Source organism: Mauremys reevesii, linkage group 10, assembly GCF_016161935.1.
Source record: "Mauremys reevesii isolate NIE-2019 linkage group 10, ASM1616193v1, whole genome shotgun sequence".
NCBI lineage: Eukaryota > Metazoa > Chordata > Testudines > Geoemydidae > Mauremys > Mauremys reevesii.
The window spans coordinates 56025024-56038057 of record NC_052632.1 but is presented as its reverse complement, the minus strand read 5'-3'; the positions used below and the strand labels follow the sequence as shown (position 1 = coordinate 56038057).

Below are 13034 nucleotides of genomic sequence, written 5' to 3'. Positions count from 1 at the left end.
ACCATTGGTGCTACTGGGAGATCTGCCTGTAGACGAAGGGCATGGCGTGGCCCTATAGCTGTGCAAAGTCTGCCGAGAGTTTTGACCTGATCTATGGAATTGGACAGCTCATTATAAAATCCTCTGCTAGGCTTGGAGAAAATGGGTGTTGCTCAAGCAGACAGATAAGCTTAGTGCTTTGAGGAGCTTGGACAGATGAGAGTCTGGTACTGAAGGAGGAGAGGCTTAGTCCATGTTCCACTAAGATACCTTCCTGGTTCATCTTTATCCCAGGCTGCGTTTGCCCGAGGCTCTGGTCTTGTCATAATGCATATTTCTGAGCTGAGTCAGGCCTGGGGTGGGACCCTGCCACGGAAACCCCAGGTGCTATAAGAAGTGGGGTTATGGGACCGGCGCTCTTCCAGCGGAGCTGGCACTGACCAGCGTTCTGCTAGGCTGTGTTGTTACTTTATGCTGCTACAAGTGCCCTCCTTTGGAGGAAATATGAAACCCTGATCTTGGAATTATTTTAATGAGCAATGAATATAGTCAAAGCCTTGTATCAAGGTTAAGCCTTCCGCCACCCTTTAGTCCCATTTTATAGAGGGGAAACTATCTATTGCCAAGAGGTTTAAATGTCTTGCTTAAGGCCACACAACAAACTGGTTTCAGAGAGAGGATTTGAACTCAGGGCTTCCTAGCTACCAGGCCTCTACTCCGGCCTGTGGACACTGCTGGTTCTTGTAAAGCTGGCTGGGATTACTCAACATCCCCTGGCATTTTGCTCAAGCTTGCAGCTGGTGTCTTGGCCATGTGCCAACTCAGCTAATAACACCCTGCCTCACTCACTAACCCTGCTGGCTCCAGCTGGATGTCCTGGTCTTCAGTTCCCGACTGATGCTAATGTGCAGCGTTGTGCTGTTGCCTCTTCAGGGCTGAGTGAGGTGGTTTGTGTCTATAATTTGTAAAGTATCTCAGGACCCTTCGGCAAGCCAGGCAATAGCAACAGATGGGGCTTGCTCTACTCATTGCTATGAAATGAGCAGGTCCTTTAGAAACCAGAGGTTCACCAGCCACCATTGTAAGATGGTTGATAACGCCAATTTCCCACTTGCAAACTAGTAGAACGGACAGAAGATGTAGCCATCCTAAGCCATCACTGAGTCTTCCATACCCAGAGGGGGGAAATTCACTCTCCAGCAGCTGCCACTTTGCACTGGCTAAGCTGATGCAGAATGTCTGCAAAGTGACCAGAAAGTCTGCCCCGCCCCGCTCCCACTAACACCTGCAGCTAGTTCCCTGGCAGGTACAGAGCCGGTATAGCCAGCTTTACGCCACCCCTCCCCAGGCACAGAGGGTGTGACTAGGGTGTTCCGCTGCCTGTGTTATACTTGCTGAGGCCGTTGCCACCAGGGATGCAAGTTGGAACTTGTGTCCGAGAGTGAGCCAGCCCCCGGCACCCTCAGGATGAGAGAGATGCAGCATAGAATCATAGAATCTCAGGGTTGGAAGGGACCTCAGGAGGTCATCTAGTCCAACCCCCTGCTCTCCCCTACCGTGGGCTCTGCACTGAATTGAGGCCTAAAGGCTGACTTGCAGCAGGGACTCTGGTTCCACTTGGCAGGTGCTTTGTTCCATCATCACAGGGCTGATCTTAGGAGCCTAGTGGTTTGTGCACCACCAGCTCAAAGCATCAGACACCTACAGGATCTCCTGCAGCAGCCGAGGCAGCTCAGTGAAACAAGGGGATGAAGATTCTGAAGGGCTCTCCTTGTGCCTAGGATTGAAAGGGGCAAACTCTCTTCTCGCTTCCACCGCCGCGCCGCCAGGGATTGTCAAGCAAGATGAGCCGCTGGGCCCTGAGCCGCCATCACTCTGCAGTGTGCAGCCTCCCACACTGGAATATAGCGGGGGTGAAAACTGCAGCTTTCCACACCTGCTCTGCACAGGTGTCAACGCCTGGGCACGGTTCCCACTGCGCTCCTGTGCCAGGCAGTTCCTGGGTAGAATGCTGCCGAGTGGTACGGAAACCACAGCGGTGTATGAAACACTCAGTGGATGAGCAAACACTGGCAAGAAACAAGGAGCCTTCACTAGCTGACCAGGATCACTGCATAGAAAGGAAGATGCATCTCCCTGTGAATTGCAGCGCTGGCCACCAGCCTGAGCACTGGAGCTCAGGGCCTTTCCTTGCGTTACTAAATCAGGAGCACAAGATCAGCTGGGGCCTGATCCTGCTAACTCGCACTCCTGCGCTGTCCCGCTGACGTCAGCCAGGCTTCTCTTGTGGTGGAGTGAGGCTCCCCCAGCCGCACCGCCCTGCAGGGACAAACTGTCCTTCTCTCAAGGAGTGCTCCTTGGGCAACCACCCACATGGACAAAGCCGCCCTGGGTGGACCTGTCCCCCTTTGTTTGGTTTAGATAGCAAGGCGCTTTCCTTACAGCGTGGGTGCCCTTCACCTAGGAAGCTGCCAAGGACAGCGTCCCCGCTGCTGGCCCGTTCCTGCAGCTGATACACTGCAGTGGAAATGTACAGTGCTGGTCATGGAGCCTGACCACACCAGAGTCTTTGCACTTACCGAGCTGGTGGCTGCTGGGTTTGCTAGGTCCTCAGGCACTGGAGGCTCAGCTGGGCACCTCAGAGCTCTTTCAGGCTATGGATCACATCATGTTCCAGACACGCATCTCAAACAGCCTCAAGCACAAGACTCACAGGGCAGATTGTAAGATGTGCCCAAGGATGGGACTTGCAGAGCATGGCTTTTACTGGCCCAGCTGGAGCGGGAGCTCCCTCTCGACTCACCTGGCTAAGGAGCTGCCAACAGCATCCAGGTTGAAGCCTCACTTGCGATGACCTGCGGGGAGCGCACACAGCCAGCTGCTCAGGGAGCTACAGTAGGTGGTTAAGTCAGCTGTAGTGACCAGCCAGTGACTAGCGGGAATCCTCCAGTGCACACCAGGGGTCAGATCTGCAGCTGAGGGTCTGACGTGCTATCTCCATGCCTCCTCCCTCAGTGAGCCTGTCTCTCCTGCAGACCCATGGAAATGCCCCTATCTATACTCTAACATGCAGCCCTCTGAACACCCATATGGCCACCCAGATACATCTTGCCTTTTAGGGCCCAGGAGAGCTGATTAACAAGCAGCTGGGGAAGAAAAGGGCAGCTCAGCTTTGACTTTGAGTAACACCAGTGCCTCCCCCTTGACTCCACTGGGAAGGCAGTGGTGTAACTAGAGGAGGATGTGGCCTCAGATGCATGGCCACAGCGCCAGCTGGATGTGTACATAAGCCCATCCAGTGGTGCTGGGCTCTCCTTCCTGCACATGGTGCCAGTCCAGCTGGTTCTGCAGCTGATATTCAGCTGCGCTCTGTCCTTCCCAACCACCCAGAAATCCATGGTAGTCCTTTGCCTCTTACCCAGCACATGCAGGAGTATCCCTGCATCCCAGCCTCAAACTGTGGTCTCAGGGCCAGGCAACACCAGCCCTGGATCCAAACGGCCAGGATCACTCCCTCTCCCTTGCTGCGGTTGGTGGGAGACAACCTGCACCAGCTGGGATTAGCTGTGACCTAATCTCTGCTGAATGCACAGAGCAGCGTCTGCTAGACTGGAGCAAGGAGGTGATGCACCCGTATCTGTGCTGCCCCCCGGAGCAGCTGCTGGCTTGAAGGGGGGGCATAGTGCAGCCAGCAGCCCACCTCAAACTGCAGGTTGGGCCAGAACGTCGGGGACACCCTGGCTGGTGGTGATTGACCGTCACAGGCTGTATTTGGGACTTAGAAAGCCAGGGAGACTGATGGGGTCCCATCTGGGTCCAGCAGCCTCGGTAAACAAGCAGATTTGCCTTCACTCCGATGGCTCTGTATCCTCTGCCATGAGAGATGGGGGGTGCACACAACGATCAGTCAGGGAGCCCCACCCGAGAGTTCCATTCCCCCTGGCCCTCTTGAGGTTACGCCCCTAGTTCCTGAGGCAGGGCCTGGCCTGGCTGCGGTGGGGAGGGCAAGGTGCTCCCATCCTGCTGCATGGCCCCTCCTGGCAGGGCAGCCGAGCATTCTGGAAACGATTCGAAAGGCAGCAGTGAGTCATGTGCAGCTGCAGCGCCTGGCAGGCTGAGCTGAGCCCTCTCCCTCCCTCAGATGGGGTCAGGGCCATTGGGCACAGAGAGCAGGGCTGGCTCACCGCCACCAGGGCGAGGCATTTCCAGAGATCCCGGAGCCTGGCAGCAGCTCAGGAGATGGGTCTCCCCCTTTACTCTCCTGTAATCACTGGCATCAATTCCTCTGCTCTTCTCTCCCCACAGCATCTCCAGCAAGGAGCTGTCAGAGCTCATCGAGCGGTTGCAGAAAAATGCCGACCAGGTGGAAAAGAACATTGTAGAAGCCGACTCCCGAATGCAGAATGTGAGTAAGAGCTGCCCCTGCACTCAAACCCCACCCCACTTAGTCACACTCCTTCCCATGCACACCGCCACTCCTATTCTTCTGTAGGCACCTGTTCCCAATACATCCTGCCCACTGCCCATTCTCCCTCTGGGATTGCCCCCTGACATCATCCAATCCCTAGGCAGCCTCTCTTTGTGTACCTGTGCATTGCTCACCTTTCATTAACCTGCCACACCACCCTGCAGGCATCCAACACCTATCCAGCCATCCCATGCATGCGTGCATCTCCTCCACCCCCCTTCTCCCTGAATGCACATCTACCCTCCCTCGCCTCACAACACAGGCCGTATGACCAGCCCTATTTAATAACTCCACGCGTTGGGCAGTTTTATGTTTTCCCATCATTCAGGTGCTGTCGATGTCAGCTCTTTCTGCCAATTCACCATCCTTTTCTCGTTGCATCCACAGGACTTACACAAGCTCAAGGCCGGCCAGCCTGCTCAATACAAGGACCACACAGCAAGTAAACTGACCGAGTCAGATAAACTCCTCTATGTTCTGGATGGGGATGCAGCAATTGCCAGGCACATGAAACACCCACAGGGTGACATGATCACAGAAGAGTAAGTCCAGTGGGGACAAAATTGGTTCTGGATCCCTAATTGCATGCAGGTTGCTGGGCTAGCCAGAATCCACTACATAGAGGCACTTGTTAACCCCCCAATAGGCCAGCAGGCATTTCTGTAACTCCTTATTGGAGGGCACTGTATGATATAGCTAGAGTTGGGCAACAATTTTGGCTGAAAGTTTTGAAAAACGCATCTCCGGGTGGATGGACACATTTCATGGATTTGGGTGGAATTCGCCTAATTGTTTCAGTAAAAAAAATTCTGAAAAGAATTGAAATGTTTAGGTTTGACATTTTAGAAATGAAAGAGTTTGGTTTTTCAATTCTAAACGCCTTTTCATTTGGACTTTTACTGTCATTTTAAAGAAAAGGTTTAAAAAAACTGAAAAGAAAATGAAATGTTTCATTTAGGATAGAACAAAATGTTTTGTTTGCTTGAAAAAAATCAGTTTGCTGGAAATTTTGGTTGGCTGAAAAGTTTTGAAAAACATTTGTTTCTAGTCAACCCAAAACGATTTTTTTTTCCGGTTCAGCCACCGAACTGGAAAGTCAGTGATTTGCATAGCTCTAATTACACCACAGAGACAGCCCATGCTAAAGAGGGTTTTGTGTGTCTGTAGTTACAGCAACTTAGACCGGGCTCTCATATTAAGCAGGGTCAGCCCTGGTCAATACTCAGATGGGAGACCCTGCAAGGTTGAAAAAAGGGTGCAGGTGCTGGTGCTGCTGTTCCCTCAGGTCAGTTCTGCACCTTGTGGCCCCGCACTATGCTGCAGCAGATTGCTGACTTTTTGGTGAGATGCAAAATCATATTCCTGAGCGGTCATTAAAGATCGCATGGCAGTGCAGTCCGACCATGTCCCATCTTCTCCCAACATGCCAGGGGGAGGGGGGATGACCCAGAGCTGATGGTGCCAGCCCAGAGATTGCTCAAACCAGCCCATTTACCACATCCTTGATGCCCCGGGTTGCTTCTCCCTTTCTTCAGCATCCGGCAGCTGAAGGAGCGCGTGGCAAACCTGCGTGCGAAACACGACCAGATCTACAACTTCACTCCGCAGGACGTGGAGCCGCAGGTCAACTGGTCCAAGGTGATCGACGAGAAACAGGTACAGTGACCCCGGCATCTGCCCCTGAAACACCTGTGCCTGCCTGCAGTGACCCTCAGGGCAGCTCTAGACATAGGCTTGCACCAAAAGTTTGTCATATGGGTGCTGGAATTTTTTCTCCATGGAAGCACACAGCAAGGAGCTCTCACTCAAACCATCAAGACAGCTTAACATTGCATGGAGCATACACCACAGCAGAACGTATTGAGTGGGGGCAGATGGCGGTGGCTTGGAATATCAGAGTGGAATCAAGGACTCCAAGGGTTTTGGAATGAGTTTAAAAGGACCAAAGGATGGGTGGGCAGCTGTCCTTAACTGAGTATTTAGCTACACTGGGGATCTGCCCTGAGGACAGCCATCCATGGCCAGCCACTGGGCGAAGCTGCACCAATGGAGCTCCCTAGGGCAAAGCACTATTTTATCAGAGTAGCTTGTACCTGCTTGAAACCTGGGTAAGCTGCCCCATTGCTAATCAAGGCTTATCACAGTTTGCCCTGTCTGCTAAAGTTAAGTGATGCTTGTGGCCATCCACCAATGCCTGAAATTAGACAAAAAATGGGCAAAGCCTCCTTTGGAGGCAGTACATCCTAGCGGATAAAGCACTTGATGGGATTCAGGAGACCTGGGTTCCATACTCAGCTCTGTCACTGCCCTGCTGGCTGACTTCGGGTGAGGTACTTCCCTGCTCTGTGCCTCAGTTTCCCCATCTATAAAGTGCGGATAATGACACAGACCCCCCTTGTAAAGTGCTCTGAGATCTACAGATAAAAAGCACCATATAAGAGCTAGGTATTAACTTTTGTCTTGGTCTTTCCCCCATCACCTTCTTTTATTCTCGTCTCCTTCTCTTCGATGCATTACTTTTTCTATCTGTCTAGCATGAAAAACAAAAGGGCAGATCCTGAACTGGTGTAAATCAGCACAGATCCATTGAGGTCCAGAGAGTTGTGCCAGTTCACACCAGCTGAGAGTCTGGCACAAATGGATGCTGCAGTGGTGTGTGGCAGCCACACCTTACGGGTTCTAACCCCCGCCGCTGCTGTTCATGGCTGCTCAGTGACTGGGAACGGAATTGCATTTTATTCAGACAATCCCGGGGACTTTGGGTCAGTTCTTATGAATGAAAGGACAATTTCACTCCTATCAAGGGCTGGCCTACGATGCCTGCATTAGCCAGATCCAGCACAATAACAGAGACAACTGGTCGCTCCACACTGTTGATTTTGCTGCTATTCAAACTGCCAAGTCAGCTTCGCTTTGCAAATCCCCAAATCCAGCCTGAGCTGCAGCTTGTTTAATTAGCACTTTGCATTGGGACGGCCATGCTGGCCTTGCAGTTCTGCCCATTGCGCGGGCTCCGCTGCCTCCAAAGGGGAACAGGCCCATTAGCAGGGGAGAGGGGAGGCCCTTGCAATGACGGAGGTTTGTACAATGCTGGGGAAATGCCAAGCAGCGGTTATTAGCATTCACATCACAGGCGGTGGCTGCCACCCATCTCGTCCCCTAGCACCTTGCAGTCTTGGGCTGCTCCTTCTCCCACTGACGCCGCTAGCCAAACTCCCAGCAGGCCCATCTTAGCCTCTGGAGAAGAGACCCGTCACAGTGCAATCCATGGCTGCCTCCTAGGAACATGAAGACTGCTATATTAGATCAGATCTTTGCCAGGGGTGCCCACCCTCTGGCAGCACCTGGCAATAGCCGCTCGAGGAGGCAGCTTGTTAATCATGCAATGCTGTAAAGGGGTGGGGGAGGGGGAAAGCCCAGGCCACAGCTGACACCCTGTAGCTAAGACTGGGTCACCCTTGCGTAGCTGCAAGCAGGCCATGTTCACACCTGCTCGAGGGCCTGCTGCAGCAGCAAGACCCATGGGCTGCCTCTGCGCTGAGAAGCTCGTCCTAGAGGTGCTGAGTGCCCCTCGCTCTGACGTGATGCAATGGGAGGAAAGAGGAGGTCTGGCTCGGAGATCCCTGCACCGGCCATGATGCTGAGTGCTTCAGCCAAGGCTCTTTCTAGGTCTTCCAGGAGCAAAGATTCCTGTGAGACTTCCCAAATTCCCCACTGCAATGAAGCAGAAGAGGGCACCCCAGGCTGGGGGTCTCTCTGCCTTAGCTCCTGTCAGAGACAGCCAGGCAGACAGAAGAGCTGGAGAGTAGTTCCTGGTACGCCTGTCGCTAACCCTAACCTCTCTGTGCACCAGGAAACGTTGAACAGCCAGGGCTTTGGGACCGACCTGCCGCTAGTCAACAGCCAAGTGGAAGAGCACAACATCTTCCACAATGAGGTGATGGCCATCGGGCCACATATCAGCAAGGAACGGGACAAGGTAGGGCCCTTCTCTGCCTCACCTCGCTGGTGTTCTCTGTGCCAGTCTTCACTCTGTGGCACATGCCAGCCTCCGCTCTTTCTACCCTGCCCCCGCCCAGCACCTCCTACACAGGGGATTGCAGAGCACAGGACAAGCAACAGGAATCACAGGCCAGGCTGGAGGTGACGCACCCAAGGGAAGGACAAGCTTCCAAGGACACAGGGAGAGCAACACCCAAAACTGTTCGCGGTGCCATGGGCCCGAACCAAGCCGTGTGTCCAAACACCCCCAATTGCAGGGTCTCCTGCAGCCACACCTGCACCCAGAGTTGAATTTCACACACGGACTCTAACTTTACAGTGGCAGCCCCCCGACATGTCCCCTCCTAGGTCCAGCCCCTTTTGCCCTACAGACTTTGAGTCACTCCAGCTGTGGTCTTCGGCCCTTCTCATGCCTGGCTTTTCTCTCCTTTGTTTGCAGGAATATATGAGCAGCCTCCAGGTGAAATACCAGAAGCTGCTGGTAAGAACCTCCCTCAGCCCTGAGGAGACCGGATGTTGGTGGTTAAGCACCAGAGAGCTGGGGCGAGGGTGTGTGCACATGTGAAGGACGTGTAGGAGGGAGACGCGTTGCCCAGAGATGCTCATTGCTGGTGGGGTGGGGGGTGCAGAGCCCTCACAACCACCCCCCCAAGAGGAAAGTTCTGAGTAGGTGGCCTCCTTAGGCTGCTCTTCCAACTCCACGACTGGGTGGTGAGCTCTGACCCTCTGTAATCCTCTCCTTTGACAGTCAGGGTCCCAGCAGCGGCAGCAGGATTTGAACTCCCTGCAGGATTACATGCAGCGCTGCACAAACAAGCTCTACTGGCTGGATCAGCAGGCCAAGGACAGAATGCATTACGATTGGAGCGACCGCAACCTGGACTACCCCAGCCGGCGCCGCCAGTACGAGGTCTGTGTATACCCTCCCCGGCACACAAAACCTGCCTATCTCACCAGCTGTCGCCTACTGGCCAGGTGTATTACTGCCTCCGCCTAGTGGTGTGTTGCTAAAGTGAGAGAACACTGCACTGGGACTCAGGAGACCTGGGTTCTAGTACTAGCTTTGTCACTGGCCAGCTGGGTGACTTCACAGCCCAGGTCTGTGCCTCAGTTTCCCCATCTGTAAAATGGGGACAACGATACTGACCTCCTTTGTAAAGTACTTTGTGATCTACTGATGCAAAGGGCTGGGTAAGAGCTAGGGCTTGATGTTATTACATATGCAAACAGACCAGGCCCTAAAGCAAAAAAGAATGAAAATATCTGTCTTGACATGGGGCCTGAGTCTCCTCTTGCTCATTCTGGATTTACCTTGGTGGGAGCAAGGAGAGAATCCAGCTCAGAGACTTTACAAGCAGCTATAAGGAAAGGAGGAGGCCAAGATGCAGCAGGGCAGGGGCTTCCTGGCCTTGAGGGAGTGTCTGTTTTGAGTGCCCTGAGGAGTCAGATCCCTTCATTTTAAGGTAGGTAAAATCTGGGGTGTAAGCAATAGGTCCCCTCCACGCATTCCCTTCTGAGCCTGACACCTTCACTACCTCTGTCTAGAACTTCATCAATCGCAATCTAGAAGAGAGAGAGGAGGCTGTCAACAAACTGCATGCGGAGGGAGACCACCTACTAGCCCAAAACCATCCTGGGAAGAACCCCATTGAGGTGAGTGTCCCAGAGAATGCTAATGGGTATGTCTTTTCCCTGAATACCCTGGAGAGAACACCATCTCATCCAGGAAATGCCTACTTGACCCTGACCCAGCACCCTGAGGTGACACTCCATGGAGAAAACTCCCATGCCCTTTGTCCTGTATTGGCACTCACCCTGCAATGGCTCCTCAGCTTTGCACGGCTTCCTGAGCTGCCAAAGCCAACCAAAAGGCTCCCCTCTATTGCAAGTGTATAAATCGGGTACAGTGGGAAAACAGAGATCCAACTACCCACCTCCACCAGGCCTGTTATCTTGTTCCTCCCATGACAAGCAGAGCTGGTTAAAAAAAAATAATAATTTGTTGTAAAACATGACATTTTTTCACATTTGTCCCCCAAAATGTGTCCCATGTTCTGGCTCACTCTCCCGAGCAGCTCTGCTCAGACACAAGGATTTCTGGCTCTGGCCTTAGGCTGCCCACAAGGATTCGTTCAGTGGAGATGGAAGGTGGCACTTTCCCCTGGGTAACAAGCATGTTGAGTTAGGTTCACTCCTGGAGGAACTCCATAGACTCCAGTGGCATTACACCAAGAGAGAATTTAGCTCCCAGAGGAAAACTGGCTAATGTGCTGCTCCTGCTATGCATTGCTACTATTCTTGGTCTCAAACCTCATTCATGATTGTGTCACTGAGTAAATGCCTCCCTGGGATTCTTCTCCAGAGCCGATATTAACCCACTGAGGCAGGTGACAAGCCTCTGTAACATGCCCACTGCTCCCGTTGTGTCATAGGCTCACATGGAGGCTGTCCATGCTGACTGGAAGGAATATCTCAACTTGCTGATCTGTGAGGAGAGCCATCTGAAATTCATGGAGGACTATCACCAGGTACCAGAGCCCATAGGCTAGGAAGGCTCCTACTTTTCAGTGGGCCCTGGGAGAGCAGATGCTGTGTTCTGAGGGAATCTGCGAATGCAGGGAACAAGCACTATGTGCTCTAGTGTCTATCTGCCAATGCTAAAAGCCAGGATACTAGACTCGGAGTTTCATGGACTTCAAGGTCCAAAGGGATCACTGCGATCATGCAAGCTGACTGTATAACACAGGCCAGAGTTACCTTGTACTGAATATAGTAACCTGTGTTTGACTAGAGCACATCAGCCAGAGAGGCCCCAGCCTCACTCTGAATCTATCAAGAGATGGAGAAGCCACTCGCGAGGAGAAGGTTGGTTCTGTGGTTGAGCACAGGCAAGCTGGGTTTAATTCCTGCCTGCCACAGGCTTCCTCTGTGACCTTGGGCAAGTCACACAGGCCCATATCCTCAAAAGGTATTTAGACTCCTGTCTCTGAAACAAACAGAGCCTTTGAAGCTCTGGGCCTGAGTTTCTCTGTGCCTCATCCCCCACCTGTGCCAAGGGACAATTCTTCCCAACCTCCAAAGGGCATTGTGAGGATAAATGCATTGGTGAACATGAGGCTCAGACACTCTAGATAACCCCAGAATAAGACTCCCAGAGAGCAGAGCTGCTGCTGTGAAATCCTCAAGCATGAATCCCGCAACCCCTTTCTCATTTACTGCCTTCCGTTGTCTGAATTCCCTTTTCCACCCCATGGAGCAGTTCAGTCCCCGGAGCCCCCCACGCCCTCGTGTCCAGGAGCTCTGGGCTTGACTGGGAACAGGGAAGAACACATTCCAGAAGCAGCTGAGGGAGGGAGGGGACAGAGCAAGAGCAGATGGGAAATGAGGAGGTGGTATCAGTTCCTGAGGGTGTGTCTCAGACAGACACGTGGCACCTCCCCAGGGTAATCACTGTCATGCAGGTTTGGGGCTGGTCCCTGACAGTGCATGGTGAGGGGAGCAAGTGCCAGGCTGTCCTGCTTCTCAACAATCAAAGCACTCCCCACATCCCTAGGGTGGGGCAGGGCAGTGCTGGAGGAATCCCAGTGTGATATTTCCACATTGGCTGGAGGCAGGGGCTGAACAAGGCCCTCACTGCTTCCCTGCCGGTGGCATCGGGCACTGCATGGAGCCCCGCAGACGCTCCGAGCAGGGAGACAGGCAGAGCAAGAACAGGGGCCTAGGTCTGGTAACACCCGGAGGAATGATTAAACAGGATGTTTAAACAGACAAGAGGGACACTCAGGTGTCTACCCCTTGGGGGGGGGGATTACTGAGAAAAAGCAGCTCAGCACCTGCAAGGCACTTCAGACTTTTTCTGCAAGACTCCTCCAGCCTAGTACCAAAGAGGATCAGCCCAACGCTGGGGAGACATGAAAAGACAGCAAGATTCTCAACCATCCCCAACGAGCATTGAGCAGAGGAAGTGCTGGGTGGGGCTGCAAAGGAACCACCTCACCCCCACGCACCCTGTTGCCCTGGGGCTCACTCGGCCCTAGTCCAGGCCCGCAGGCCGCCCCCCTGCTGCTCAGAGGGGACACAGCACTCACCTGTGATGGGCCCATGCAGGGGTCTGATCTCTCTGCCAGCTGGGGGCTCTCTTTTAAACAAGAGTCTTGCTTGGCCTTCCGGCAGTTCCAGAAGAATGCTACGGATGCCCAGGAGCTGTTGAAGAAGGTGGACACAGACCTGGACCAGAAATACAACCCTGACTTCAAGGACAGATACCAGCTAGAGTCGCTTCTCAGGGAGCTGGATGTGAGTAGCAGCACAGTAACAAACGAGCACAACACCGACCTTGGTGATGGGAAAAACCTTTGTGGCATCAGAGCAGGTGCTGCCTAGAAGGGTGCAGGCAGGCCGGTGGGCTGCCTAGTCTCTGCCCATGGCAGGTGCTGAGGCCTGGACACTTCTGTCCCTCTGCATTCACCTATTTATTGTTCTGTGCTGGCCACACCCTCTTCGCCTTTGGCCTGCTATTACACCTTTCATGACGAGATGAGGGAGCATGGGGCTGAACTGGTTCTCCCATCACACTCGTACTTGC

General features: G+C 53.3%; 1 protein-coding gene and 1 long non-coding RNA gene across 2 annotated transcripts in view; one reads left to right on the top strand and one right to left on the bottom strand.

Annotated features, from left to right (window-relative positions):
* PPL (periplakin) overlaps positions 1-13034 on the top strand; it is a 53595-nt gene that overhangs the window by 21260 nt on the left and 19301 nt on the right. The window contains exons 2-10 of the mRNA XM_039491704.1: positions 4285-4384; positions 4835-4989; positions 5983-6103; positions 8301-8426; positions 8889-8930; positions 9198-9359; positions 9995-10102; positions 10882-10977; positions 12623-12745. Of these exons, the coding sequence (XP_039347638.1) occupies positions 4285-4384; positions 4835-4989; positions 5983-6103; positions 8301-8426; positions 8889-8930; positions 9198-9359; positions 9995-10102; positions 10882-10977; positions 12623-12745 (1033 nt within the window). The remainder of the gene's footprint in view (positions 1-4284; positions 4385-4834; positions 4990-5982; positions 6104-8300; positions 8427-8888; positions 8931-9197; positions 9360-9994; positions 10103-10881; positions 10978-12622; positions 12746-13034) is intronic.
* Positions 9997-12681, bottom strand: LOC120373360. The gene is made up of 4 exons (XR_005585509.1): positions 12538-12681; positions 12283-12350; positions 10384-10426; positions 9997-10012 (listed from the first exon to the last, which is right to left on the bottom strand). It is a non-coding gene; the product is annotated as an uncharacterized LOC120373360 (long non-coding RNA).